This window comes from Salmo salar, chromosome ssa09 (assembly GCF_905237065.1).
Source record: "Salmo salar chromosome ssa09, Ssal_v3.1, whole genome shotgun sequence".
Lineage (NCBI taxonomy): Eukaryota > Metazoa > Chordata > Actinopteri > Salmoniformes > Salmonidae > Salmo > Salmo salar.
In genome coordinates, this window is record NC_059450.1 from 8,985,917 (window position 1) to 9,011,792 (window position 25,876).

At 41.5% G+C, this 25,876-nt stretch overlaps 1 protein-coding gene across 2 annotated transcripts in view; it reads left to right on the forward strand.

The window, feature by feature from the left end:
* The first annotated feature begins 2,351 nt into the window (after positions 1-2,351).
* The window catches only part of LOC106610680 (SH3 and cysteine-rich domain-containing protein), an 84,322-nt gene continuing 60,797 nt past the window's right edge, over positions 2,352-25,876 (forward strand). Inside the window, exons 1-2 of one of the 2 annotated variants that reach the window (XM_014210146.2) lie at positions 2,352-2,957; positions 8,243-8,621. In XM_014210146.2, coding sequence (XP_014065621.1) covers positions 2,847-2,957; positions 8,243-8,621 — 490 coding nt within the window. In that variant the 5' untranslated portion in view covers positions 2,352-2,846. Of the gene's footprint in view, positions 2,958-7,615; positions 7,882-8,242; positions 8,622-25,876 lie in introns of those variants that run through there. The other variant, XM_045723365.1, reaches the window with a different exon arrangement.

Here is a 25,876-nt window from a genome sequence, read left to right on the forward strand (position 1 = left end):
ATGGGCTCCCGAGTGGCGCAGCGGTCTAACGCACTGCATCTCTGCGCAAGAGGCGTCACTACAGTCCCTGGTTTGGATCCAGGCTGTATCACATCCGGCCGTGATTGGGAATCTCATAGGGCGGCGCACAATTGGCCTAGTGTCATCCGGTTTGGCCTGGGTAGGCAGACATTGTAAATAAGAATTTGTTCTTGACTGACTTGCCTAGTTAAATAAAAAAATAAAAAATATAGACAATGCTATGATGTTAAGATTATTGTTATTTCTGACCCTTACTATTTTTGGATTAATGCATCCTGATATAAGATCAGTAGCATAATATCTGTATTTCATAACCTGCTCTGTTGTGGTGTTTGTATTCAAGTCACAGAGAGGCTGCAGTCTAGCTCGCTCTGCTATTATTTCAAGGACATCACCTCACAGGGGAGCCTTGGGGGAGGCAGAGTGATCTGTCACTACTAGGATCACAAGACAGGGATTCATTTGTAAATTTGCTTTTCATTATAGTCCTGCACTACAAACCAAGTCAATTAAAACATAATGACAACACATGAGAAAAAAATCTAAAATATATGCATAATTTGTTTGTGGCTACAACATATTGGGGAATAATACCAAACTGATTGGCAATAAAGACGCATGTCTGTCTAATTGTATTGACTGTCTCGCGCAGAATTCTGTTTCTGCTCTACTGTAGAAGTAAGGTTGAAGGTATGGAGAAAGACAAATGAATTATACCAAACGTCATGGCGTTATAGAACTTCAAGGTGAAAGTATTGCCAGAATATGAATTAGACTGTAGTGAAAAGTTTATCATGATTGTATAACATACAGTATTTCAGAAAATAAATGATATAACTGTATGAATGAATCTTACAGAACCCGGGAGGTGACATTGACTGAGATTTCCCATAAAATCAAAAGGCCCTGCAAACAACTTGCCCAACATACCAAACACGTATATTTAAGCAATAAGGCCAGAGGGGGTGTGGTATATGGCCAATGTACCACAAACCCTCGAGGTGTCTTATTGCTATTATACACTGGTTACCAATGTAATTAGAAGGGTAAAAATACATGTTTTTTCAGCCAATCAGCATTCAGGGCTTGAACCACCCAGTTTATAATATACAGTATACATTGAGTGTACAAAACATTAGGAACACCTGCTCTTTCCATGACATAGAGTGACCAGGTGAATCCAGGTGAAAGCTATGATCCCTTATTGATGTCACCTGTTAAATCCACTTCAATCTGTGTAGATGAAGGGAAGGAGACAGGGTAAAGAAGGATCTTTAAGCCTTGAGACAATTGAGACATGGATTGTGTATGTGTACCATTCAGAGGGTGAATGGGGAAGACATAATATTTCAGTGCCTTTGAACGGGGTATGGTAGTACAGTAGGTGCCAGGTGCACCAGGTTTGAGTGTGTCAACAACTGTAATGCTGCTGTTTTTTATTTATTCTCAGCAGTTTCCTGTGTGTATCAAGAATGGTCCATCACCCAAAGGACATCCAGCCAACGACAGGCATTGATGTTAGAGGACAAAGGAGGCTGACACGAATTGTACAGAGCAACAGACGTGCTACAGTTAGTCAACTGACAGTCGAGTACAGCATTGTTGCCCAAAGACCCATAAAAGAATGCACAACTCATCATACCTTGACACGAAGGGGGTATGGCAGCCGACGACCTTACAGAGTTACACTTCTATCAACAAAAACACAAAACTGCGGTTGCAGTGGGCTAAGGAATGAAAACACTGAACACTAGAGATTTGGAAAAACATCAAGAATGGTCCACCATCCAAAGGACATCCAGACAACTTGACAACTGTGGGAAGCATTGAAGTCAACATGGGCCAGCATCTCCGTGGAAAACTTTCAACACCAAATTGAGGCTGTTCTGATGGCAAAAGGGGGTGCAACTCAAACTTAGCAAGGTGTTCTTAATGTTTTGCAAACTCATTGTATATTAAATATGATAGCCTGCCTGCTGCCTGCTTCAATCTGACCAAAGAATAATAACCAAATTCATGTAGTATTCTTTCTGAAATTTATGATGACAAAAATAGAAGGATGTCTGGGACTGCCTTACCAAACTACATTGACAAGAAAGACCCCATCCCTCCACATCCACCATGAGGCAAGCGCTCAAACAGAGAGTAAGCGAGAGGTTTTAGTCTAGCCAAAATCTGTCCAAAATAAGCCCAATGAGTTTCCATTTATTTTGCACCTCAACTTGTTGCCTGCCTTCCCGTCCTTGGGACAAGGACTCCCATTGTTAGGGCGGAGGCATTATCATCTCGTCATTATATACAGATCTCTAGCTCAGCTATCCACGGATAAACAAGCTGACAGCAGAATCCAGCTGATCACTGACAGGACAGCAAGGGCAAGAACAGCTCGAGACCAGAGGCAGCGCGCGCATGGACACGGATGTGTTGTTGCCAACATTACGCAGCACAAGAGTGGTGGAAAGTACTGAACAGAGTCGATAGTGGGTGAATTCTAACACTTGTGGCTTACAAGTGTGTGTCCACATACCTAAAGGTAATTTTAAAACCTTATTCTACACACCTAATTGTTTTATTTTCATCAGAGTCGATTCTGTAGCCTACCTTTCCCTTTCGACGGAATTCAAGACATCATCTACCGTATTCCAGAACCGCCGGCATCAGACAGACTTCTCTTCACAAGGACAGTTGAAGAAGTCAAACGACGAAGACAGGAAAACACTGAAATATGTAGCCAACTGGGATATTTAAGAGTGTGAAAACTTCCTCAACGCAACACGAAGCTGCTCTTTCAGTTTTATTTAATTTTTTGTCCAAGAGGAGAGAAAATGATTCCACCGGCTAACATCATGCAGGACGAGAGTTTGGGCAAGAACGAGCGCGATCAGCACGAGACCCCTCAGTCACCAGCGCCCAGTGCTAGTCAACAGGAGACAAAGGTAGTGTACCCAAGAAGGTCGTTTTTAGGTGATGCGACCATTCCATTAGTCAATAGATCGTGAAAGGGTATTAAATAGATAAAGAGGCTGCATGACTGCCTCTCAATCTGGAACAGCCAAAGCTTAGACATGTGTTTTACAAATTTAGCCTGTTCAATGAATTATATATTTTGTATATTTTAAATATGCAGCCTCTCAGTCTGGAACAGCCAAAGCTTTGACATGTATTTGACAAATGTAGCTTATTCTATGAATTTGCTATGTTGTATATTTTTAATGGCTCATATATTGGACATCGTCATACTTCACTTATGCACTATGGTGGAAACAAAAAGATATTCACACTGTATATTCCACCCATTCATACATATCTAATGTATTCAGTTATGTATTCCAAAAATGTTAATTAAAACCTATCTGTCCCATAATAGGCATTATTGAAGTAGAGTTATATGATTGAAAAATTAAGCCTGTACTCTGAAATGCTATTCTAGGCAACTAGTTTGCATTATAGCTTAATATCCTTTCATAACAACATTGTTTGTCCCTGAGTTCCTTTAGTCTGAATTTAGTTTTTGCACTTATTGTTTTCAGCCAATAATATTAATTTATGACATTCAACCTTGCCAATGAAAGTACAGTATCATAAACAGCTTAATATGTATGAATAGGACAGACAGATGGACCCTACAAGTTATGGGGGTTGCAATGTGGGAACTATAGGATTGTTCCAGCTCTGCCATTGGCATTTTGTCTACAGATGTAAGCTCTTAATTTGAGCCAGTTTGCTACAGCAGAAAAATAATCATGAACAGAAAGGAAATAACTCTGCAGCAACAGGAAATTACCCATAAAAGAATGCACAGCTCATCAATACCTTGATAGGAGGTATGGCAGCCGACGACCTTACATAGTTACACTTCTTTCAACAAAAACACGAAACTGCGGTTGCAGGACATTTTTATAGGGGTTGATACATTTTTCATTAGGGCAAATCAAGTCTGAAATTTCAAAGTGGAATTTACAAACTTTAGAAGCCTTTTACACTATACTCATAACTATACGTTTGCATTTCCTGCTCTGCAGGAATATTCTCAGCAACAATAGTGATCAAATTAATATCCCATATCTGTAGTTTTGTAGTCCACACCCACATTTTTCTGGGTCACCTGTAACCCTGTGTAAGTACTTCAATTAGATGTAAAATACTGGACCAATCACTATCACTACAGTTGTAGATTTTAAACCAGTTACGCTCCCTTCCTGTCCCAAAGCTCTCGGGCTTAAGCAGGACACTTTAGACACGCTTCTGAGTTTTTCTTTCATCACTGACCTGTTTTCATTTCAGTTTTTCCATTTCCTCTCCATGGCAGCCAGTTGCTCCGGCGATGGCAAAATGAGAACTCTTTCCCTTTCATTGTTACATTACTGTAGCACTCCCTATCCCTACACATCAGTAAATGTGGTCACTAGACTGTGCGATTTGAAGGGATTCGTGGTAGGTATCCTGGCATAGTTAGCAGCTGTGGGTAAGCAACTGTACTACTTGCTTCCAGGTGTCTCAGTTGGGATGCTATGGTTGGGTTCCTTTGAGAGAGGTGCATGACTTTGAGTATGTTGATTGATTTCTAAATGGATAATGAGCTATTTAGCCAGGTGTCATTATACTCTTTAATAATCAGAAATAATATCGTAGAAAGGGAAAAGCATTTAACCCAACCCCTCTGAACCAGAGAGGGCTGCCTTAATCGACATTGGCGCCCTGGGAACAGTGGATTAACTGCCTTGCTCAGAACAACAGATTTTTACCTTGTCAGCTCTGGGATTCGATCCAGCAACCTTTCGGTTACTGGCCTGCTCCCAGAATTCCCTTGATACTCTAGGGCAGGGGTATTCAACTCTTACCCTATGAGGTCTGGAGCCTGCTGGTTTTCTTTTCTACCTGATAATTAATTGTACCCACCTGGTGTCCCAGGTCTAAATCACTCCCTGATTAGAGGGGAACAATAAAAAAAACGCAGTGGAACTGGCTTCGAGGTCCAGAGTTGAGTTTGAGGGTTCTAGGGCATTCTAGAAGGTCAGAGTAGTACATGGAACCATACCTCACATGTGTGATTCAACAATGTAACATGGCACAGACTGTTGATTACGCTCAAAATGCATAATAAACCATTTGTAATCCATGTTCATGAAGTCGCAGAGAAAGAAGCTAGGCTACTTCTTTGAAGACACCATATAAGGACTCTTTCATTCATTTGAATGTGACTTTTATGGTTTTTCCTTTTAAGGAAAAGTTGGGGTTCATAAAGTAAGAAAAGTTAAGTGCCCTATCAAAACTTGCATTAGTCTCTTTGCTAAAACTCATTTTGTATAGTCTTAATGACAAACACTATTTAAGCTTCCTTGGGAAAATCGTAATTCATCATATTCCCTAAGGTGTTTTTGGTAAATTAGGTTTTAGCTTGAAATCCCCCCCCCCCCCTTCTCATGGGTCCTTTTAAGCTTGTCCATGTGGCTATTGCTCTTGTGATAGATCCCGTATCAACACCCAGCTATTTCCCAATCGTGCACCCACAGTCTGGTGTTGCTTGATGCATTTATTTTCTTATTATGCTGACAACCTTTATGTTAATTTCCAGTCTTGAGAAAGAGAACATTGCATCCTTGAGCCTTCATTGTTTAGAAATAGAAATAGCTGAAAGCTCTTCGTCCAGAAAGTAGTTAGTTTTATTTTTCATAGTTGGGAAGCAATATATAGGTACAAATGTTTTCTATACAATATAATGCATGTCAAATCGTTTTAGAATTGAGGTACAGTACATTTTCTGTTTAATTCCGTAGTAGCTCTGTGACTTAATCATAACACAGACAGATCATCCCCTTACTGAGGGAGGGAGAGAGGGAGAGAGTGGACAATATATATTTTATACACTACCGTTCAAAAGTTTGAGGTCACTTACAAATGTCCTTGTTTTTGAAAGAAAAGCACATTTTTGTCCATTAAAATAACTACAAATGGATCAGATATACAGTGTAGACATTGTTAATGTTGTAAATGACTATTGTCGCTGGAAACAGTACATTTTTTATGGAATATCTACATAGGCATACAGGATTCCTTAGATAAGTTATCAGCTCATGTCTTACCCCACCTTATCTGTTTAATTCAATTAGACTTGAATCGAAGTGGAAAGAGAGATAACGTTACAATTTGACTTTCAAGATGCCACAATGTATGCCAACATTTTTATCTGGACCGTAGTTTCATTTCCATCTCATTACTAAGAAGGTAAACAAACAGAATAGGTAGCGTTTCTCAGTGAGGACGTTGTGTGTTTCTGAACATTATCGATAGGTGTTTTCTTTCCTAATCACCATCTCCTAGAGTGAAGGCTAGGCTACATCAAAGCTGCAGTGAATTCCCAGAGTACCGTGATGTGTGGGTGGTAGAGGGCTGGATCGATTGTTTCCAGATTGACCTGAGTAATCAATAGGTCATGATCATACACTTGCTGCCACAACTCCACTCAGTTGATTTCAACTGTTATACAATCATTGATCACCACAGGTGATTTCAACTTAACAAAACATTAATGATCCTCTGACTGTATAGGCTTATGTGTGTTAACCTCAACACTTTCCAGTCATGTAACCTAGAAATCATTGTTGAGGCCAATCTAATAAAACCAGATCAAATGTAGTTTACGAAAGTTCAATCATGAAGGCTGGTCTGAAGCATAACATAATTCACTTTTGTTTCCTATTCCATGGGCATATTGGGAATGAATACAAATGTATCATCATCAACATAGCGTCTTGTTACTTCTCCTCTTTCCTATTAGCCATGTGCGGAATGTCATTCACCTACTTACCTTATAGCCTATAACACGGCACAATATTGCACATTCCTCACACTTGCTGTTTAACCTATGGGCTCACGTTTGCAATTATCACCTTCCTCTTTCTCAACCAATGGGTGTAATCCTTGGGATGTATTTATACTGTATGTCAACTTACCCATGTTCTCTCACTTGCTGTTTTTTGGCAACAATTTTCAACAACCATCCACTTCCCCACCACCAGCAGCTAAAATAATCTTAAGGCCCGTCACTGGAACTCCTTTACCCCAGCGGGCGGAGGGCTTCGATGCCAGCAGCCCTGCATAGGGCTACCTGCCATCACATCATCTGGCTCTGAGGATTTTCCCTCGGAAACGAGGTCATTCCCCAAACTATTTAATAAAATGTCATATTGCATTCCGTCTTTGTTGTTCGTTCAGTTAAGCCTGTACTCGATTGAACAGCAGGGACAAATGCACCTAAATAGCAAACAGAAAATAGACACTCAATTCACCCTGGTGTTGGGTCCCCATTACAGAGCCAAGCCTGTCCTGTGTAATTGAACATCGTGTTTTTATGAGACCATTCTATGACCGTCATTCACCATCATTTATAAAGAAGTGTTCTTCAATGTTTATTTTTTTATTTTATTTAACCTTTATTTAAATAGGCAAGTCGGTTAAGAACAAATTCTTATTTACAATGTGACGCTGCAGCCACTGACTGGACAGATACGGAAGCAATGAAATGATCGTTTGTTGGAGAATCATTCGGTTGAGACTTTGTCACGACCCAAGTGGGAGCGTAGTAAACGATAAGTCCTTCAAGATGAGGAAATACATTTTCTAGAGGTTGTAGAGGAGCTGTTTCCTGTCTCCAGGGTTGCTCTATAAATTATAGTTTAAAAAAGAGAAGCAGTAATGAAATTGTGGCACGGAATTGCCGCCCAGCATGGTAGAAATGATAAGCTACCTCTATGATGCATAGCCTAACCCAGGAAATTGCATTTCCTTTCGTGGTGGGGGACCGGACCTACTGTATACAGAGTTTTCACAACAACAACAAAATCAGGTTGCCCTGGCAATGTAAGTGGGCAATTTTGAGCATCAGAAAGCTACAAATGACTGAAAATTCATGAATGGTTTTCTCTTTCAGTTGAGGCAAGACTAAATGTGAGTTTTCTTGGAACAGCCCAATGAGAAGTCATAAGGAGTAATAGTGCAGAACAGGACTTTACGGAACCTTGTACAGATGTAATGCGTATAGTGATGGCAATTTCAGGAGCAAAGATACCCATACATACTACAGTCATGAGCAAGATTGACTGAATTTGATACATACTGTACGGTATGTAATAAACATGGTTTAATATATTATGATGGGACTATAGTCAATTTCTTCTCAAGCTTTCTCTCTCTCTCTCTCTCTCTCGCTCTCTCTCTCCAGATGCAGAAGCTGAAGCGCTCCTTTTCCTTCAAAACCAAGAGAATGCGCAGCAAGAGCGCAGACAATTTCTTCCAGCGCAACAACAGTGACGCCAAGCTGTCGACAGAGCTGCTCTCGGACAACAGCAGCATCACAGGCCAAATGAGCATCATCGGGGTTACGGTGGCCAATCCCATCCACCCTGTCCACCATGCCCCCCCTCGCTCAACCTCCAACCTGGTGATCTCTAATGCGCCCCCGGCCATCCCATGTGCCCCCCCTTCCTTGGTCTACTCCCCAGGACGCCACCCCCACGCCATCGACCCCACTGGACACGGCTTCATGGAGCACATCTTTAAGAAGCCCACTTTCTGCGACGTCTGCAACCACATGATCGTAGGTAATGGTCACCCTTCCAACCCAAATAAACATTTGCACCGTATTGTATTGCAGAAAAAACCTCAATGCAGATTATCTGGAAGGTGTCACTTATCCAGTGACTCTCGTTGATGTTTTGAAATGCTCCTCTGTAATTACTGCATATGGTATTCCAGTGATTAAGAGAAAGCATTGTTATGAAACCACCCCTTTCTCGGTGAGCTGTAGTTCTATCCATCAAAATGTGTAAGGCGGTCACAAGTGTCATAGAGTCATACTTAACCACTAGCTTCATTCCCGTAGGAACAGCCCGACAGCGGAAATGTGTCAGAGCTGTCCAGGAGCTGCAGTATGAACAGGGTGCTTAGTGAAAGAGGTCAGTCGGTCTCTCTCAGTGTCTGACAGGCAGCACAGATCCATATGGCGGTCCCCAAACAGATGCTCCACCTTCCTTGCCCCCTTGTTAGGCACCATGCAGGCAGGGACCACCGGGAGCTTATGTAACAAGGTAGTAATGAGGGCCGCTTCAGACCATCTGCTAAGCCAGTGTTTGACAGCCTCTCTGCTAGCCAATAAAACAAAACAGACGGTATGTAGGGACCACGTGCTTTTGGTGTTGTTTGATGTGTTGGGGAGATGGGAGTACCAGGGGAATGGATCATTTGTTTCCTCTCTGAGTTTTTGAGGAACAATAGTGCTTTATTATTATGTAAAAAGTGCTTTGTTATTACGTACACTACCGTTCAACAGTTTGGGGTCACTTAGAAATGTCCTTGTTTTTGAAAGAAAAGCAAATTTTTTGTCCATTAAATAACATAAAATGTATCAGAAATACAGTGTATGTCATAGGCGTCGTAAGGAGTGGACCAAAATGCAGCGGGTAAAGTGCTCATCTTCTTATTTTTATTAAAGAAAAAACACTTAAACAAAACAAACGACGAAAACAGTCCAGTAAGGTGCACAGACTATACTAGGAACAACCACCCACAAACACAAGTGAAAACGAACACACTAAATATGGCCTCCAATTAGAGACAACAACCACCAGCTAGCTGCCTCTAATTGGAGGTCATTGAAAAAACCTAGAATAAACATAGAAATAAAAAATATAGAACATACATCAAAACCCCGAAACACACAAAACAAACACCCCCTGCCACGCCCTGACCAAACTACAATAACAAATAACCCCTTTTACTGGTCAGGACGTGACAGTGTAGACATTGTTAATGTTGTAAATGACTATTGTAGCTGGAAACGGCACATTTTTAATAGAATATCTACATAGGCATACAGAGGCCCATTATCAGCAACCATCACTCCTGTGTTCCAATGGCACGTTGTGTTAACTAATCCAAGTTGATCATTTTTAAAGGCTAATTGATCATTAGAAAACCCTTTTGCAATTATGTTAGCACAGCTGAAACTGTTGTACTGATTAAAGAAGCAATACAATTGGCCTTCTTTAGACTAGTTGAGTATCTGGAGCATCAGCATTTGTCGGTTCGATTACAGGCTCAAAATGGCCAGAAACAAAGAACTTTCTTCTGGAACTTGTCAGTCTATTCTTGTTCTGAGAAATGAAGGCTATTCCATGTGAGAAATTGCCAAGAAACTGAAGAGCTCGTACAACGCTGTGCACTACTCCCTTCACAGAACAGCGCAAACTGGCTCTAACCAGAATAGAAAGAGGAGTGGGAGGCCCCGGTGCACAACTGAGCAAGAGGACAAATTAGAGTGTCTAGTTTGAGAAACAGACGCCTCACAAGTCCTCAACTGGCAGCTTCATTAAATAGTACCCGCAAAATACCAGTCTCAACATCAACAGTGAAGAGGCGACTCCGGGATGCTGGACTTCTAGGCAGAGCTGCAAAGAAAAAGCCATATCTCAGACTGGCCAATAAAAATAAAATATTAAGATGGGCAAAAGAACACAGACACTGGACAAAGGAATTCTGCCTAGAAGGCCAGCATCCCGGAGTCACCTCTTCACTATTGATGCTATGCATCAATTAAGGGGCCTGATGAACATTCCTCAGCGATCAATGCATCTCTAATGCCTGTCTAGACTGTAGATAGCTGGAAGTAAGCCGTATTAGAACACCTGTTAAGAATTCTCTGCCAGGAGTCTACAACACCCTGTTTGCACTTTTTGCTTTTGTCGCATAAAATATTTCAGAAAAGTCCATGCTATACTATCTAGCCCTCTCTCTCCACCTCTCTCTCTCTCTCTCTCTCTCTAAAGGTGATATTATTTTTCTGACTGGCCCCAAGCACTTGAAAGATGTCTTGTGCGTTGCTCCCTCAAATGTTGGTGGAAATAAACTTCAGTCGGCTTTTCAAAAAGCCATTTAATTGACTAGAAGGCTCCTTGCATTCCGTGGATGTAGGCCTTGGCCATTAAAGTCTCTCTTATTGAACGTGATGGGAACTCCACAGCAGATTAGTTGCCTCTGATTGAGCACCGCACGTTACTCGGTTATTGATTAAAGGGCCTTGCTGCAAATTACCTATTAAATAAACGTCTACCTTGTTACTGGGGAGTGAATAGGAGAGTTATAGGGGGGTGACAGAGGGTGGAAAGTAATTTACAGTTGAAAAGAGGTGATAAATAATCGTCCAGCTTTTACTGAATGCCTCGATATGAATAATATTCTAGCTGTAAGCTATATGCGTGTGTGTATGATTATTGAACAAACAGACTTAATACAGCTTATAAGGCATGTATGGAGGCCAGTTATGCGCGGGTAGACTCATAACCTGCAGTCGCTGGGCAGACGGGTTTAGGGTCAATAAATATTGTGGGGCTAAAGGGCGGGTGGGTAGCGGACGGGTTGAATAAAGAGAAACAATACCTTAAAAACATAAAAAAGTATAATTATTGTGCAATTTACATAGGGGTTTAAACTGTCAATACTCTCTAGGAGTGGTGGTGTGGGGGGGGTGAAGTCAGGCGCAGGAGACCAAATATGCACTAGCAGAGCGTTTATTCCTGAGTCCAAAACATCATGAACAGGCATAAAATAGCTGACAAAATAATCCACCCAAAAGGGCCGGAACACAGTCCAGAAAGAAACGCCAGTCCACATAAGACAAACGAAAATATAACGCAACCCCAAAACCACGACAGGTAACACAAAACAATCCCGCACGAACCCAACCTGGTAGGGCGAGACTAAATAACCCCCTAATGAACCTAACTCAAAACAGGTGAAACACAGGACAGACAAAACCAAACTAAAAGGGAAAAAGGGATCGGAAGCAGCTAGTAGACCGGCGATGACGACCGCCGAGCACCGCCCGAACAGGGAGAGGAGCCACCTTCGGTAGAACTCGTGACATTAACTGTATGTGCACCAAATAGCCTATACAGCCAATCGCCAAATAATGCTTTTGGGAAGGGCAGAAAAAGTTGGATGCAAAAGGGACATTGTCGAAGTTTAATTCAATAAAACAAAAGCTGCAAAAGGAGAGTTAAAATAAAGAGAAAGGAGAGCTATAAAATAAACATTTTGAAAATATTTGGTGTAGTGGTAAAAGAGGATGATAGCAGTGTTATGTTATGTGTGATGATTGTGAGGCTCTACACAAATTCGACAGTCACAAGTCTTGTTTTATTGAATTCAATACATTTAATGTGCTTCGCATAGCATATATATGAAGGGCCTACATGTATCGACTTTCACAGTGAATGCTTTTGTTTATACGTTTTGTGCGAATTAAATGCATCATAACAAAATATTGCTCCTCTGGAATAACGGCCATTCTGGGGTGATAAATACAGTACCAGTCAAAAGTTTGGACACACCTACTCATTCAAAGGTTTTTCTTTATTTTTACTATTTTCTACATTATAGAATAATAGTGAAGACATCAAAACTATGAAATAACACAAAAAAAAGTGTTCAACAAATCTAAATATATTTTATATGTGATATTCTTCAAAGTAGCCACCCTTTGCCTTGATGACAGCTTTGCACACTCTTGGCATTCTCTCAACCAGCTAAATGAGGTAGTCACCTGGAATGCATTTCAATTAACAGGCGTGCTTTGTTAAAAGTTAATTTGTGGAATTTCTTTCCTTCTTAATGCGTTTGAGCCAATCAGTTCAGGTAAGGATGGTATACAGAAGATAGCCCTATTTGGTAAAAACCAAGTCCATATTATGGCAAGAACAGCTCAAATAAGCAAAGAGAAACAACAGTCCATCATTACTTTTAAAAAATTATGTCAGTCAATCTGGAAAATTTCAAGAACTTTGAAAGTTTCTTCAAGTGCAGTCGCAAAAACCATCAAGCGCTATGATCAAACTGGCTCTAATGAGGACCACCACAGGAAATTAAGACTTAGAGTTACCTCTACTGCAGAGGATAAGTTCATTAGAGTTACCAGCCTCAGAAATTGCAGCCCAAATAAATTCTTCACAGAGTTCAAGTAACACACACATCTCAACATCAACTGTTCAGAGGAGACTGTGTGAATCAGGCCTCCATGGTCTAATTGCTACAAAGAAACCACTACTAAAGGACACCAATAATAAGAAGAGACTTGCTTGGGCCCAGAAACACGAGCAATGGACATTAGACCGGTGGAAATCTGTCCTTTGGTCTGGAGTCGAAATTTGAGATTTTTGGTTCCAACCGTCTTGTCTTTGTGAGACACAGAGTATATGAACGGATGATCTCCCCATGTGTAGTTCCCACTGTGAAGCATGGAGGAGGAGGTGTGATGGTGTGAGTGGTACTTTGCTGGTGGGACTATAATTTGTTTTTCAACAGGACGATGACCCAACACACCTTCAGGCTGTGTAAGGGCTATTTGACCAAGAAGGAGAGTGATGGAGTGCTGCATCAGACGACCTGGCCTCCACAATCACCTGACCTCAACCCAATTGAGATGGTTTGGGATGAGTTGGACCGCAGAGTGAAGGAAAAGCAGCCAACAAGTGCTCAGCATATGTGGGAACTCCTTCAAGACTGTTGGAAAAGCATTCCAGGTGAAGCTGGTTGAGAGAATGCCAAGTGTGTGCAAAGCTGTCATCAAGGCAAAGGGTGGCTACTTTGAAGAATCTAAAATCTAAAATATATTTAGATTTGTTGAACACTTTTGTGACCCGTTTCAGGAAACTAGGCGTATGTCGCAAGTCACAACTTCACAGGAGAGCCATTTGAAAATGTTTTGTATTTTTTGTATCAAAATGTGTTTTTTGGCAAAATTGCCTTCTGGAACATGTGAACTTTCATGTGCCTTAATAACAAACTTGTATGCCATCTGTAAATACGAATAAAATTGTTAAATTACGAGCGTGGACGGTTTAGCGGTTTAGCCACAGAAAAAGTGAGCAACCTTCCCGCTAGCCATGATTGGCTGAGATAATGAGTGGGCTGGACATGCCGAGAGAGGAGTTCGGATTGGTCTGCCATATTCGGATTGGCATTTCGGAGTTCGGATTGGTCTGTCTTCTGTCTATTTGAGCTGGTCTGTCTGTGTTGGTAATCCTGTCGAATGCTGCATTTTATAAAATATATTGTGTAGTGGAGCTGCATAAGTGTTGCTCTCCACTTTCTGGAGGATCGAGTTTTGAAATCAGTGGAATTAGAGTTTGATAGCTAAAGAGATGGAGAAAACACCTGTCTTACATCTTACATCTTCAAACTAAGGGCAACCGTGGCATGGCATCCGTGACAGGGAGACGCATCCATCATGCATGATGATGTATACGGGTAAGATAGTCTAGCTAGCTATATTTTCAGATGTTACATGTTTCTAATTTTGACAGTAAGTGGTTTCATTTCAAGCTAAAGTGTACTGTTAGCTAGCTAGCTAACGTTAGCTGGCTGGCTCTCTAGCTAATGTTACGTGTATGATGTTATTATTCGTATCCCAGAACCATTTGCTTTGCTAGTTAGAGCCTAATGTTAGCTAGCTAACATTGAACCTGGTAGGTTAGGGCCCGCAGATTCATGCAGGGTAGTAACGACGTGATTTGGCACTATGTTCATTGTTGTTTAACAAGCTAATGTTAGCTGGCTGGCTCGTTAGCTAACGTTACATGACGTGTGTGATCTTACACGTTGTTTACCTAGCTAGGTTCATTGCTAACCTAGCTAAATAGCTACATATTTTAAGCTAAAGTCTACTGTTAGCTAGCTAACATTAGCTGGCTGGCTCCCTAGCTAACGTTACGTGTATGACATTATTATTCGTATCCCAGAGCCGTTTTCTTTGCTAGTTTGAGCCTACTGTTAGCTAGCTAACATTGAACCTGGTTGGTTAGCCTCCAGCATAGTCATGCAAGGTAGTAACAACATGATTGGCACTATGTTCATTGTTGTTTAACTAGCTAACGTTAAATGGCTGGCTCGTTAGCTAACGTCGACGTTATGTGACGTGTGTGATCTTACACGTTGTTTACCTAGCTAGGTTCATTGTTTACCTCGCTAGCTAGCTACATGTCTTAAGCTAAAGTGTACAACACCCGTTGAATATGGTTGGTGTCAGTAAACGTCAGCAAAAAAGCGTAATGAAATTGTTGACAGCAGAGCTGGTTAGGCTGTTTTCATGTTATCCAGAGGTAAACAAATCATCGTCCAGAGCGTCAAGTTTGCACTCTAAACGTTGCGAGAGCGAAACGAGATGGGTGGGGCTAAAGCTTAAGAGGGGGTGAACGATGCTGAATGGGTGTTGACAAATTAGAGCTCTTCACTAGATACCAAAACATTCAAAGGCCATTTTCTCAAAAGTGAGTTTGCAAATGTATCAATTTTCAGAGCAGAATTAGTTTCCCATTGTTCCTCAAATGCAGTGTATGATATGCCATTTTGTAGCTCTGAGTCTAATTTTATCCAATGTAAGAAACACAATTTCAAATTTTGCTACATAAAACCAAAATCCAGGTGGTGAGTCACATTTTGTTGTGTTACAGCCTGATTTCAAAATGGATTAAATAGGTCTACACACAATTCCCCATAATGACAAAATGACAAAATATTTTTTGATATTTTAGCAAATGTATTGAAAAAGAAATACAGAATTTACATAAGTTTCACACCCCTGAGTCAATTCTTTCTAGAAGCACCTTTGGCAGCGATTACAGCTTAGAGTCATCTTGGGTAGGTTGTTTTGCACATATGGATTTGCACATATGGATTTGGGGATTTTCTACCATTCGTCCTTGGAGACTTTCTCAAGCTCTGTTAAGTTAGATGGGCAGCGGCGGTGAACAGTAATCTTCAAATCTTTCCACAGATTTTCAAGTCTGGGCTTTGGCTGGTTTATTCAAGGACTTTTACATTCTTGTTCTGAAGCTATTCCAGCATTGCTTTGGCTGTATGCTTGGGGTCATTGTCCCGTCTGGAACATAAATCTTCGCTCCAGTCTAGGATCTCATCAAGGATTTGCCTGTATTTGGCTCCATTCATTGTTCCCTCTATCCTTACCAGTCTGCCAGTCCCTGATGCTTCCACCACCATGCTTCATGGTAGAGATAGTGTTAGACGAGTGATGAGTCTTAACTTTTTTTTTCCAGACATAGCGCTTTGAATTCAGGCCAAAGAGTAAAAATGTTTGTCTCAACAGAACACAGAATCTTTTGCCTTTGGCGCTCAGTCCTTCTCATGCCTTTTTGCAAACTCCAGGCCTGCTGTCATGTGCTTTTTTCTCAAGAGGGGCTTCCGTCTGGACTCTCTGGCAGGTTCTCCCATCTCTGCCAAGGAACACTGTAGTTCTGACAGAGTGGTCATTGGGCTATTGGAGTCTACACTCCTTGGATTTCTTCATATTTTATTGTGTTACAAAGTGGGATTAAAATGGATTGAATTGTCATTTTTTTGGTCAACGATCTACATAAATTACTCTGTAATGTCAAATTGTAAGAAAAATGTTTTTAAAGGTTAATGAAAAATAAAACACTAATATACCTTGATTAGATAAGTATTCACCCCCCTGATTCAATACATGGTAGAAACACCTTTGGCAGCGATTACAGGTGTGAGTTTTCTTGGGTATGTCTCATAAGAGCTTTGCACACCTGTATTGTGCAATATTTGCCTATTATTCTTTTCAAAATTCTTCAAGCTCTGTCATGGTGTTGAGGATCATGGCTAGAAGATCATTTTCAAATCTTGCCATAGATTTTGAAGCAGATTTAAGTCTTCTTGGTTAGCAACTCCAGTGTAGATTTGGCTTTGTGTTGTAGGTTATTGCCCTGCTGAAAGGTGAATTCCTCTCCCAGTGTCTCGTGTAAAGCAGACTGAAGCAAGTTTTCATATAGGATTGTGCCTGTGCTTAGCTCCGTCCCGTTTATTTTTATCCTGAAAAACACCCCAGTGCGCAGCTGAACACTGTATGCTGGAAACACTCGGTTTGTTGTTTTTGTTGTTTTTGACTAAAGGTAACCAATCTTCGTTAGATATAAATACTGAACATGTTTTTGCATGGATTCTGCGATGCGGTTAGCTTTTAACAGCTAGAAACGCTATTTTTTTATCCCGGAATCCCACTTAACAGACAGGTTGAAGCCTGCTTGACAGAGCCACCAGCCTTAGCTAGCCATCAAGCTAAAGAAGTTAGTCCCAGATGAGTTGTGCAATGGAGCCCTCTTTGTCTGGAGAAGTAAATTAACGGTTCCAGCGCTGTAGGAGCTGTATCTACTACGCTTTGTTTTGGGGCAAGCTGGATCACTCGGAGTTCCAATGCAGCAATTGTTTGCTTGCCGAGGATTGAAGTGGCTTCCTTGATCAAGCAGGTCGCCAGTCTGCGTAAGAAACTGGGGAAAACGCAGAGTGGAATGTTTACCTTTTCTACACCAGTAGCTGGACGGAGTTCACGCTTGTTGGCTGCATCTCTGCCTTGCCGTTTGTCATTGTCTGACTGGCCGGTGTTGCCCGGAGTTCAATCGCCAGGGGAGCCATCTCCTGCCTCTTCTCCCCCATGTGATAGTGGAGTTGAAGGAGCACAGCAAGAGGAGCATGCCAATTAACTATGGTTGCATGTCACGAGCTGTGGAATCCGAAGACAGCGTCCTCACGCAAAGTAGGCTACACTCCCAACGAGAAGCCCGAAGCGGATACAAACAATGAATAGTTTCGCTGCCCTGGAGCCTGATCTTCCTACTCCTTCATCGCTGGGGGTACCTGTGTCTGCGAACTCTGTGCCTACTGTGCAACCTTTCGTCCTTGCTCTGGATCGAGCGGGGCTTCTCCATCTGTCAGAGGCCTGCACCAGGCGTTAGGAGCTACGGGCTCAAGTTATCCTGCCTCTCGCCCATCCTTAAAGGGTTCTCCGAATCCTGTGAAGCATGGAAGTGGGCAGATTTCCTCGTCCTTCTCGCCAGCCGTGATTTTGGCCAGCTGAAATGTCACTGTTCCTGGTGCAAAAACACTGTCCTATCCCGGAGCTCGAGTAAATGACATTACTAAGCTGCTCCCGAATGTTCTACGCCAGGAGTGTGCAAAGCTGTCATAAAAGCAAAGGGTGGCTACTTTGAAGAATATCAAATATATTTAGATTTGGTTACTACATGATTCCATATGTGTTATTTCATAGTTTTGATGTCTTCACTATTATTCTACAATGTAGAAAATAGTAAATAAAGAAAACCCCTTGAATGAGTAGGTGTGTCCAAACTTTTGACTGGTACTTTATGTATTTTTTTTTTAATAGAATGTTCTTTTCACTTTGACATTATATATTATTTTGTGTAGATCAATGACAAGAAAGTACAATTCAATTTAATCAAATCCAATTTATTTATATAGCCCTTCTTACATCAGCTGATACCTCAAAGTGCTGTACAGAAACCCAGCTTAAAACCCCAAACAGCAAGCAATGCAGGTGTAGAAGCACGGTGGCTAGGAACCAGGCTATGAGGGGTGGCCAGTCCTCTTCTGGCTGTGCCGGGTGGAGATTATAACAGAATATGGCCAAGATGTTCAAATGTTCATAAATGACCTGCATGGTCAAATAATAATAATCACAGTAGTTGTCGCGGGTGCAACAGGTCAGCACCTCAGGAGTAAATGTCAGTTGGCTTTTCATAGCCGATCATTGAGAGTATCTCTACCGCTCCTGCTGTCTCTAGAGAGTTGAAAACAGCAGGTCTGGGACAGGTAGCACGTCCGGTGAACAGGTCAGGGTTCCATAGCCACAGGCAGAACAGTTGAAACTGGAGCAGCAGCACGGCCAGGTGGACTGGGGACAGCAGGGAGTCATCATGCCAGGTAGTCCTGAGGAATGGTCCTAGGGCTCAAATCTATTTCAATTCCACTTTGTAACTCAACAAAATGCGAAAAAAAAAGTTCCAAAAGTGACAATAAAGGGTTCAGGTCTGGCACTTGTCCAAACTATTACTGCGGTTGCCATTGTGCCATCACTTCTCCTGTTATAATCTGAAGCTTCTAGCCAACTCACCCCACCAGCCACCATTCACCACTGTATGTCATTACCCAGCTGAAAGGGCAGTGGGGATGGCTTTTGTCAGATGGAAGTGTCTAGGCACTTGGGCACCATGGCTCATTCTATAGCTGCACTCATCTCATTCAGCATGAGGGGTTCTCATCATTCCTCCATGTTATCACAATGAGTCAGTGAAAGCACCCCCATTCAACAACTGTGTGACAAGGGTTTAATTTGACCTTTGGTATTATTTGGTATTTTTTAAGGATCCCCATTAGCTGTTGCAAAAGCAGCAGCTTCTCTTGCTGGGGTCCACACAAAACATGAAACATTACATAATACAGAACATTAATAGACAAGAACAGCTCAAAGACAGAACTACATCAATTTAAAAAAGACACGTAGCCTACATATCAGTACATACACATAAACTATCTAGGTTAAATAGGGGATAGGCGTTGTGCCGTGAGGTGTCGCTTTATCTGTCTTTTGAAACCAGGTTTGCTGTTCATTTGTGCAATATGAGATGGAACGGAGTTCCATGCAATAATGGCTCTATATAATACTGTACGCTTTCTTCCATTTGCTCTGGATTTGGGGACTGTGAAAAGACCCCATGGTGGCATGTCTGATGGGATAAGTGTGTGTGTCAGAGCTGTGGGTAAGTTGACTATGCAAACAATTTGGTATTTTCAACACGTTAATGTTTCTTATAAAAAGAAGAAGTGATGCGGTCAGTCTCTCCTCAACTCTTAGCCAAGAGAGACTGGCATGCATAGTATTTATATTAGCCCTCTGATTACAATGAAGAGCAAGACATGCTTCTCTGTTCTGGGCCAGCTGCAACTTAGTTCTTTCCTTGCAGCACTCGACCACACAACTGGACAATAATCAAGATAATCAACTTGTTCAACAGCGACACCATTCATTACCTGATTGAGCTGAGGTCTAGAATTTAGGGAATGATTTGTACCAAATACAATGCTCTTAGTTTTACAGATGTTCAGGACCATTTTTTTACTGGCCACCCATTCCAAAACAGACTGCAGCTCTTTGTTAAGGGTTTCAGTGGCTTCATTAGCTGTCTTTCTGCCCATCATTTCATTTAAAGTACTCCAATGTTTTTTCCATCATTCTTTATATAATTTATCTTGGCTTCATAAGACAGTTTCTTCTTCTTTTTGTTGAGTTTACTCATATAATTTTTCAATTTGCAGTAAATCAGCCAGTTATTTGTGTAGCTCGACTTATTAGCCACTCCTTTTGCCCCATCTCTTTCAACCATACAGTTTTTCAATTCCTCATCAATCCATGGAGCCTTAACAGTCCTAACAGTCAGTTTCTTAGCAGGTGCATGTTTATCAATAATTGGAAGAAGCAATTTCATAAATGTATCATGTGCAGCGCTTGGATGCTCCTTATTAATCACATCAGACCAACAAATATCTTTAACATCATCCACATAAGAGTCACAGCACTATTTTAGGCCCAGCTATTAGAACTTTGGCTTTCCTGGATATAGCCACTGCATCCAATGAGTATGGATACAGCTTTAGTACAAAGTTCTACAGTATTAGGAAAACTGTTGTTGATACATGTGAATGATCTTGTTCCTGTAGTGTTTGTAAACACCTTGGTAGTTGATTAACCAGATTATAGGCACTGGTTACATTGAGAAGCTTCCTCTTGAGCAGACAGCTTGATGAAAACCAGTCAATATTCAGGTCCCCAAGAAAGTAGACCTCTCTGTTTACATCACATACACACTATCAAGCATTTCTCACACATTATTTGGATACTGACTGTAAGCACTTGGTGGCCTATAGCAATATCCCAAAAGAAAAGGCTTTAGATGTGCGAAGTGAACCTGCAACCACAACACTTCAATAACCCTTGACATAAGATCTTCTCTAATCATTGCAGGGATATGGCTGTGAATATATACAGCAACACCTCCCCCATAAGCATGTCTGTCTCTTCTATAGATGTTATATCCTTGTATTGCTACTGCTGTATCATCAAATGAATTATATAAGTATTATATGAGTCTCAGAAATGGCTATTATATGAATGTTATATATGTAGCCTTATTTCTAAGGCTACATATATTAATATGGGCTATTTTCAGCCTTTTCCTGGGTAGCTTATCAGAGAAAGACATAACATGGCAAAGAGCACACAAAGCAAGAGAAAAAAATATACATTCCATTAATCAGTTGGTGTGTGTAAGTGTGTGTGTGTGCTGCGGGTTGAAGCTACGAACCCATAAGCTTGACTCTATCATCCCTTCCAGTCATTTGGGAGGGAGGGTGTGCAATGAGCCTGTCATAGCGGATTCAAGCAATGACCCCATACACTATGGCAGCTTTCATGGCTGGGATAAGTTATTTCCTCTTCTGGCGCACAGATTTAGGATAGTCCTCATTGAGGAAGATGTATGTTCCTCTCATGTTCTTGGCTCTTTCCAGAACAGCTACCTTGTACTTGAACCTCAGGAACTTGACCACTTATCGGCCTGGGCCTGTCACCTGGGCCGGTGGTGGGTTTTCCAGTTCTGTGGGTGCGCTCTACCTCAATCTTCCTGTGGTCCATCTTCAGTTTCTCCGAGATAATTTCCCTCACTTTGTCCTCAGACTCCGTCCAGGTCTCATGTGGAGATTCTGCAATTCCGTCCACAACCATGTTGTGTCGCCTTGATTGTACCTTGAGATAATCTGATTTCTCTGTCATTGTTATAATGGATTCACATACAAAACTGATGTCCTCTCTCAATGACTTACAGATTGCTGTCATCTTGGGAGAACTGCAAACATTTCTTCAGGTCCTGGACCTCTCTGGTCAGGTCGTGCATTCTTTTATTAGTTGACTCCACCAGTATTTGGACAAAACACTTGAAGCTATTTTCTTGTTGTTGTAACAACTTCTTGTAGAACTATTTTTGATTGTTTAAAAGATCCTTCACCTGTGATAGAGAGACACCACTGTCCTCAACGGTACTCCTGCCGGCTTTGGTCTTTGTCATGGTAGCAAAGTAGGTTGCGCTGTTACTCCTCGCAGTTCCAGACAGGTCAGGTCGCAGGGAAGATTGAAAACAACAAACAGCAGGGATCTAGATAGCCACAAGCTCGGGACAATCCGTGGTCCCAGCCACAATGGCTAACTGCGTCATGGGCTGCGTTCAAGCCCTCAAGAAAACCCTACTAGCTTTATAGGCAGCTAGCTTACAGCTAGCTAGCAGCTACACCAAATAGCTCCTCAGCCTTGGTCGGCAAGATCACTGGACAGCAGTGGAGGCTGCTGAGGGGAGGTCAGCTCATAATAATGGCTGGAACGGAATGAATGGAGCCCGTTCTCCCCAATTAAGGTGCCACTAACCTCCTGTGCTGGACAGAGAGTAGCAGTCCCAGCAACTAATGCCAACCGGGTTGCGGGATCCAAACTCAAAAGATAGCTAGCTACTAAGAAACTTTTCAATACACTTTTAAAACAACAAACTTTAAAAAACAACAAACCAAGCTCTCCCTCGTTCCGCGTTCAACAGGAAGAGACGTGAATGATCACTGTTTCATTGTCTCCAAGTGGCTACACAGGTTTGCTATGCTGTTAATCAGGCACTCTAAGCTATCCGGATAGACATTGCAGTGATCACAATATATTGTGATCAAGGCCAGTCATAGTTCCTATTAAAAACAGTCATAAAGGGTGCACAGTAAATGCGGTAAAAACATTAATCCATGCCTTCCAAGTCATACTAGTATGAGTTCACTTTGTTGTAACCTTGACATTTGACATTAGCAGTAACCTAACCTTGTCCCCAGGCCTATGAAGTCTACTGTAGTGCACGAGACTATCAATACCTGACTTTGCTTGACCAAAATCTCTACAGGTGTAGGTTTATAGGGCTCATGTTCCCCTCTGGTTTACAGTTGCTGTTGGTTTGTTTGTTGCCTTGTTGTTGATTGTGATCTGACAAGGATCCTATTCCTCTGGTTTCCATCTCAGTATCACTAACATCTCCTGTTGTTGTCTATTAATGAGGCTTAGTCAAACAACACAGGACAGACTGCAGGATAAGAACCTATCTTTTCCCTCTGGTTAAAGTTGTTTTGGACGGATGAGGGATGTGAAGGTGTGCTCAGTCATTCATGACCTGTTAAGAAAAAAAGTAATTTATGATGATAATTGCGTCATCATGAACCTTTTTTATAGGTCGGTGCTCATAGACAGTACTTTACAACTTTGTATGAAATGACAATACACAAATTGTTTTGTATGCAGATATTCAATAAGTGTTACAACTATGTGAACTCATACTAGTATGGCTTGGAAGGCATTGAGTACTGTTTTTACTTTTATTGTGTACCTATATGACTGTTTTTTAATGGGAACTATGGCTGTTGCTCTTTGCAGTTTTGTTCATTCCTGCTCTTGGAGTTCTACATTTTAGGTGCTGGTACGCCAATGTAGTCCATACCGGTGTGCACCAGCTCAATTCAAGCACTGATGCGTTGAGAGTCACGTCAACAATTCATTAATTAAGGATCATTTCAGTTTGACGGGGGGCAGAGACACAGACAGTCTCATCAGTCTAGCCTGGACAGGGCCTCTCCAAACGTCAGCTGTATATTCAGATCTCATCGTATGGATCAGGTTTTACTGCTGTAGTTTGGGCCTGTATCACATCTCACCGCTAATTCAGATTCCACTGTAAATTATGAATGATGGCTGTGCAGTAAGTCAACATGGACACTAACAGAACTCAAACAAACCAGGGCTCACTCTGCCTCGGTGCGATGTGAAGGAATCGATCAGGCTTTTGTGTGTTCACATATTCACACACACACAGTGTCTGCGCTGCATGGGCACGTGCTCATTGATTAATCAATTACTGGAAGCAAATCGTTTTGCCAGACAAATGGCAAATGACAGTGGGGCTTGTCGTGGAAATTCAGTACTGAAAGAGATTTGGTCATTTCTTCAAACAATCATCTTTATTTAATATCGATTCTTTATTGCAATAATGAAGCTGGTCGACCCCCCCACCCTTGAGTGTTGGACCGAGTAACCGAACATTTACACAAATGCAGAGTACTATATATAGCTGACACTAACAATGCTCATTCATAGTTGGTTCAACCCCCCTCATGCAGACCAAGGAGGATCATAAGCTACTCTGGGTTCATCCTGTCGTTATCTGCACGTCGGTTGTTGTCTTAACCCCACCCTGGCTTAGTTTCCCAGATGCAAGGATGATTTAGAGAAAATTAGGAATTGTTCTAAACTCCTCCTGGCTATCTCTATCTCAGTTACACCCACCACATCTTGTTTATGTAATGCAGTCTTTAACTAATTTGTCAGCTCAAGCCATCTCTGGTGACCATACGCCCAGATAAGCTCCAGGGAACTAGAGTGGAGACCATAAAAATACAGACACTAACAGGACAGAAATGTCTTACTATTAGTTCAATATTAATTGTTAACCATTAATATCAAATAACCCAGGTAAATACGTAATTTTTCTATCACAGACTCATATGTTACATATTATTACGTGATCACCATTGTCGATGGAATTAAATATCAGTTAGGTTTTATAGGAACACGCTATTGTGAAGTCTACACTACAAAGCCAATCAATAACATGGGCATAAAAGAGAGGAAAAGGGGTTGATACGGAAATATAGACACAGATAACAGATAATAAAATCCAGTATTAAGGACATTTAGTTTAATCAGTGGTAGTTAACTGCAGTTTTTCAGGCCAGCCACATGCTACATGTCATTAGAATGGTATATGTGGCAAGGATTTAATCTATATCTTCATTCAAAAGTACTAACCTTCTATGTTAAATCTAAAGATAAAGCGTGAACGTTTAATTGACCTCAGTGAGGCTGAAACAACCCTCTGCTCTGACATTCCAAGGGTCAAAGGTTGAAAATGAGAGCCCTGTGATAAGGTTCTCAGTGGCAAATGTCTTTAGGAAAAAACTTTATTTACAAACAGCCAAAGCGTGCTGCTGATTCCCGACCCCAAAATACCATTCATAAAAATATGGAAGCCAGTCAGAAAGATGGTGCTAAGCATCTGCTATCATCACCAGGGCTCCTTCACCCAAACAATTCTCTCTCTCTCTCTCTCTCGCTTACAGAAAGTCACACTGTCTGTTTCATAACTTCCGAACGCAATTAAGCCTAATTGATCTTCATTTATGCCAACGTCTGTGACTCATACATCAATGAAACGCGGCAGTTTAGACACAGAGACAGGAGGTATAATTCCACATGGGGATATAATTTTTTTGTAGCCAGACTAGGGGAAAGATTTTGAATGTGAATGGAAGCGCATCTAGACACTGAGGAGAAGAGTATTAGATTAAGTTGGGTCCAATTTAATCAAAGTTTAAGAAAATAAGTTTGGGGTAAATGGTTTGGGGTTGAGGGAGGTCATATTTGTTCCCTTTGTTTATTGAAGACTTGATGTATTTACCTTAGCTAGACGGACAAGTCTAGATAAGTCTGGTCCACTGCACTCTCAAGGTGAACGCTGCTGTGGCTAAGATTGACTGCACTGCAAATGGGCAATGTCTTAGTAGTACTTAGTAGCAATGACTGTGATTAGAACAGAATGATAGTTAACTAACCTGTCCTGAATCCCTCTGCATGTAGGCTGGTAAAAGCAATCATGACCATAAAATTGTCAGAGACTCCAGTGACCCAAGTCATAGACTGTTTTCTCTGCTACTGCACAGCAAGCGGTACCGGAGCGCTAAGTCTAGGACCAAAAGGTTCCTTAACAGCTTCTACCCCCAAGCCATAAGACTGCTGAACAATTAATCAAATGGCCACCGGACTATTTAAATTGACCCCCCACCCCCCTCCATT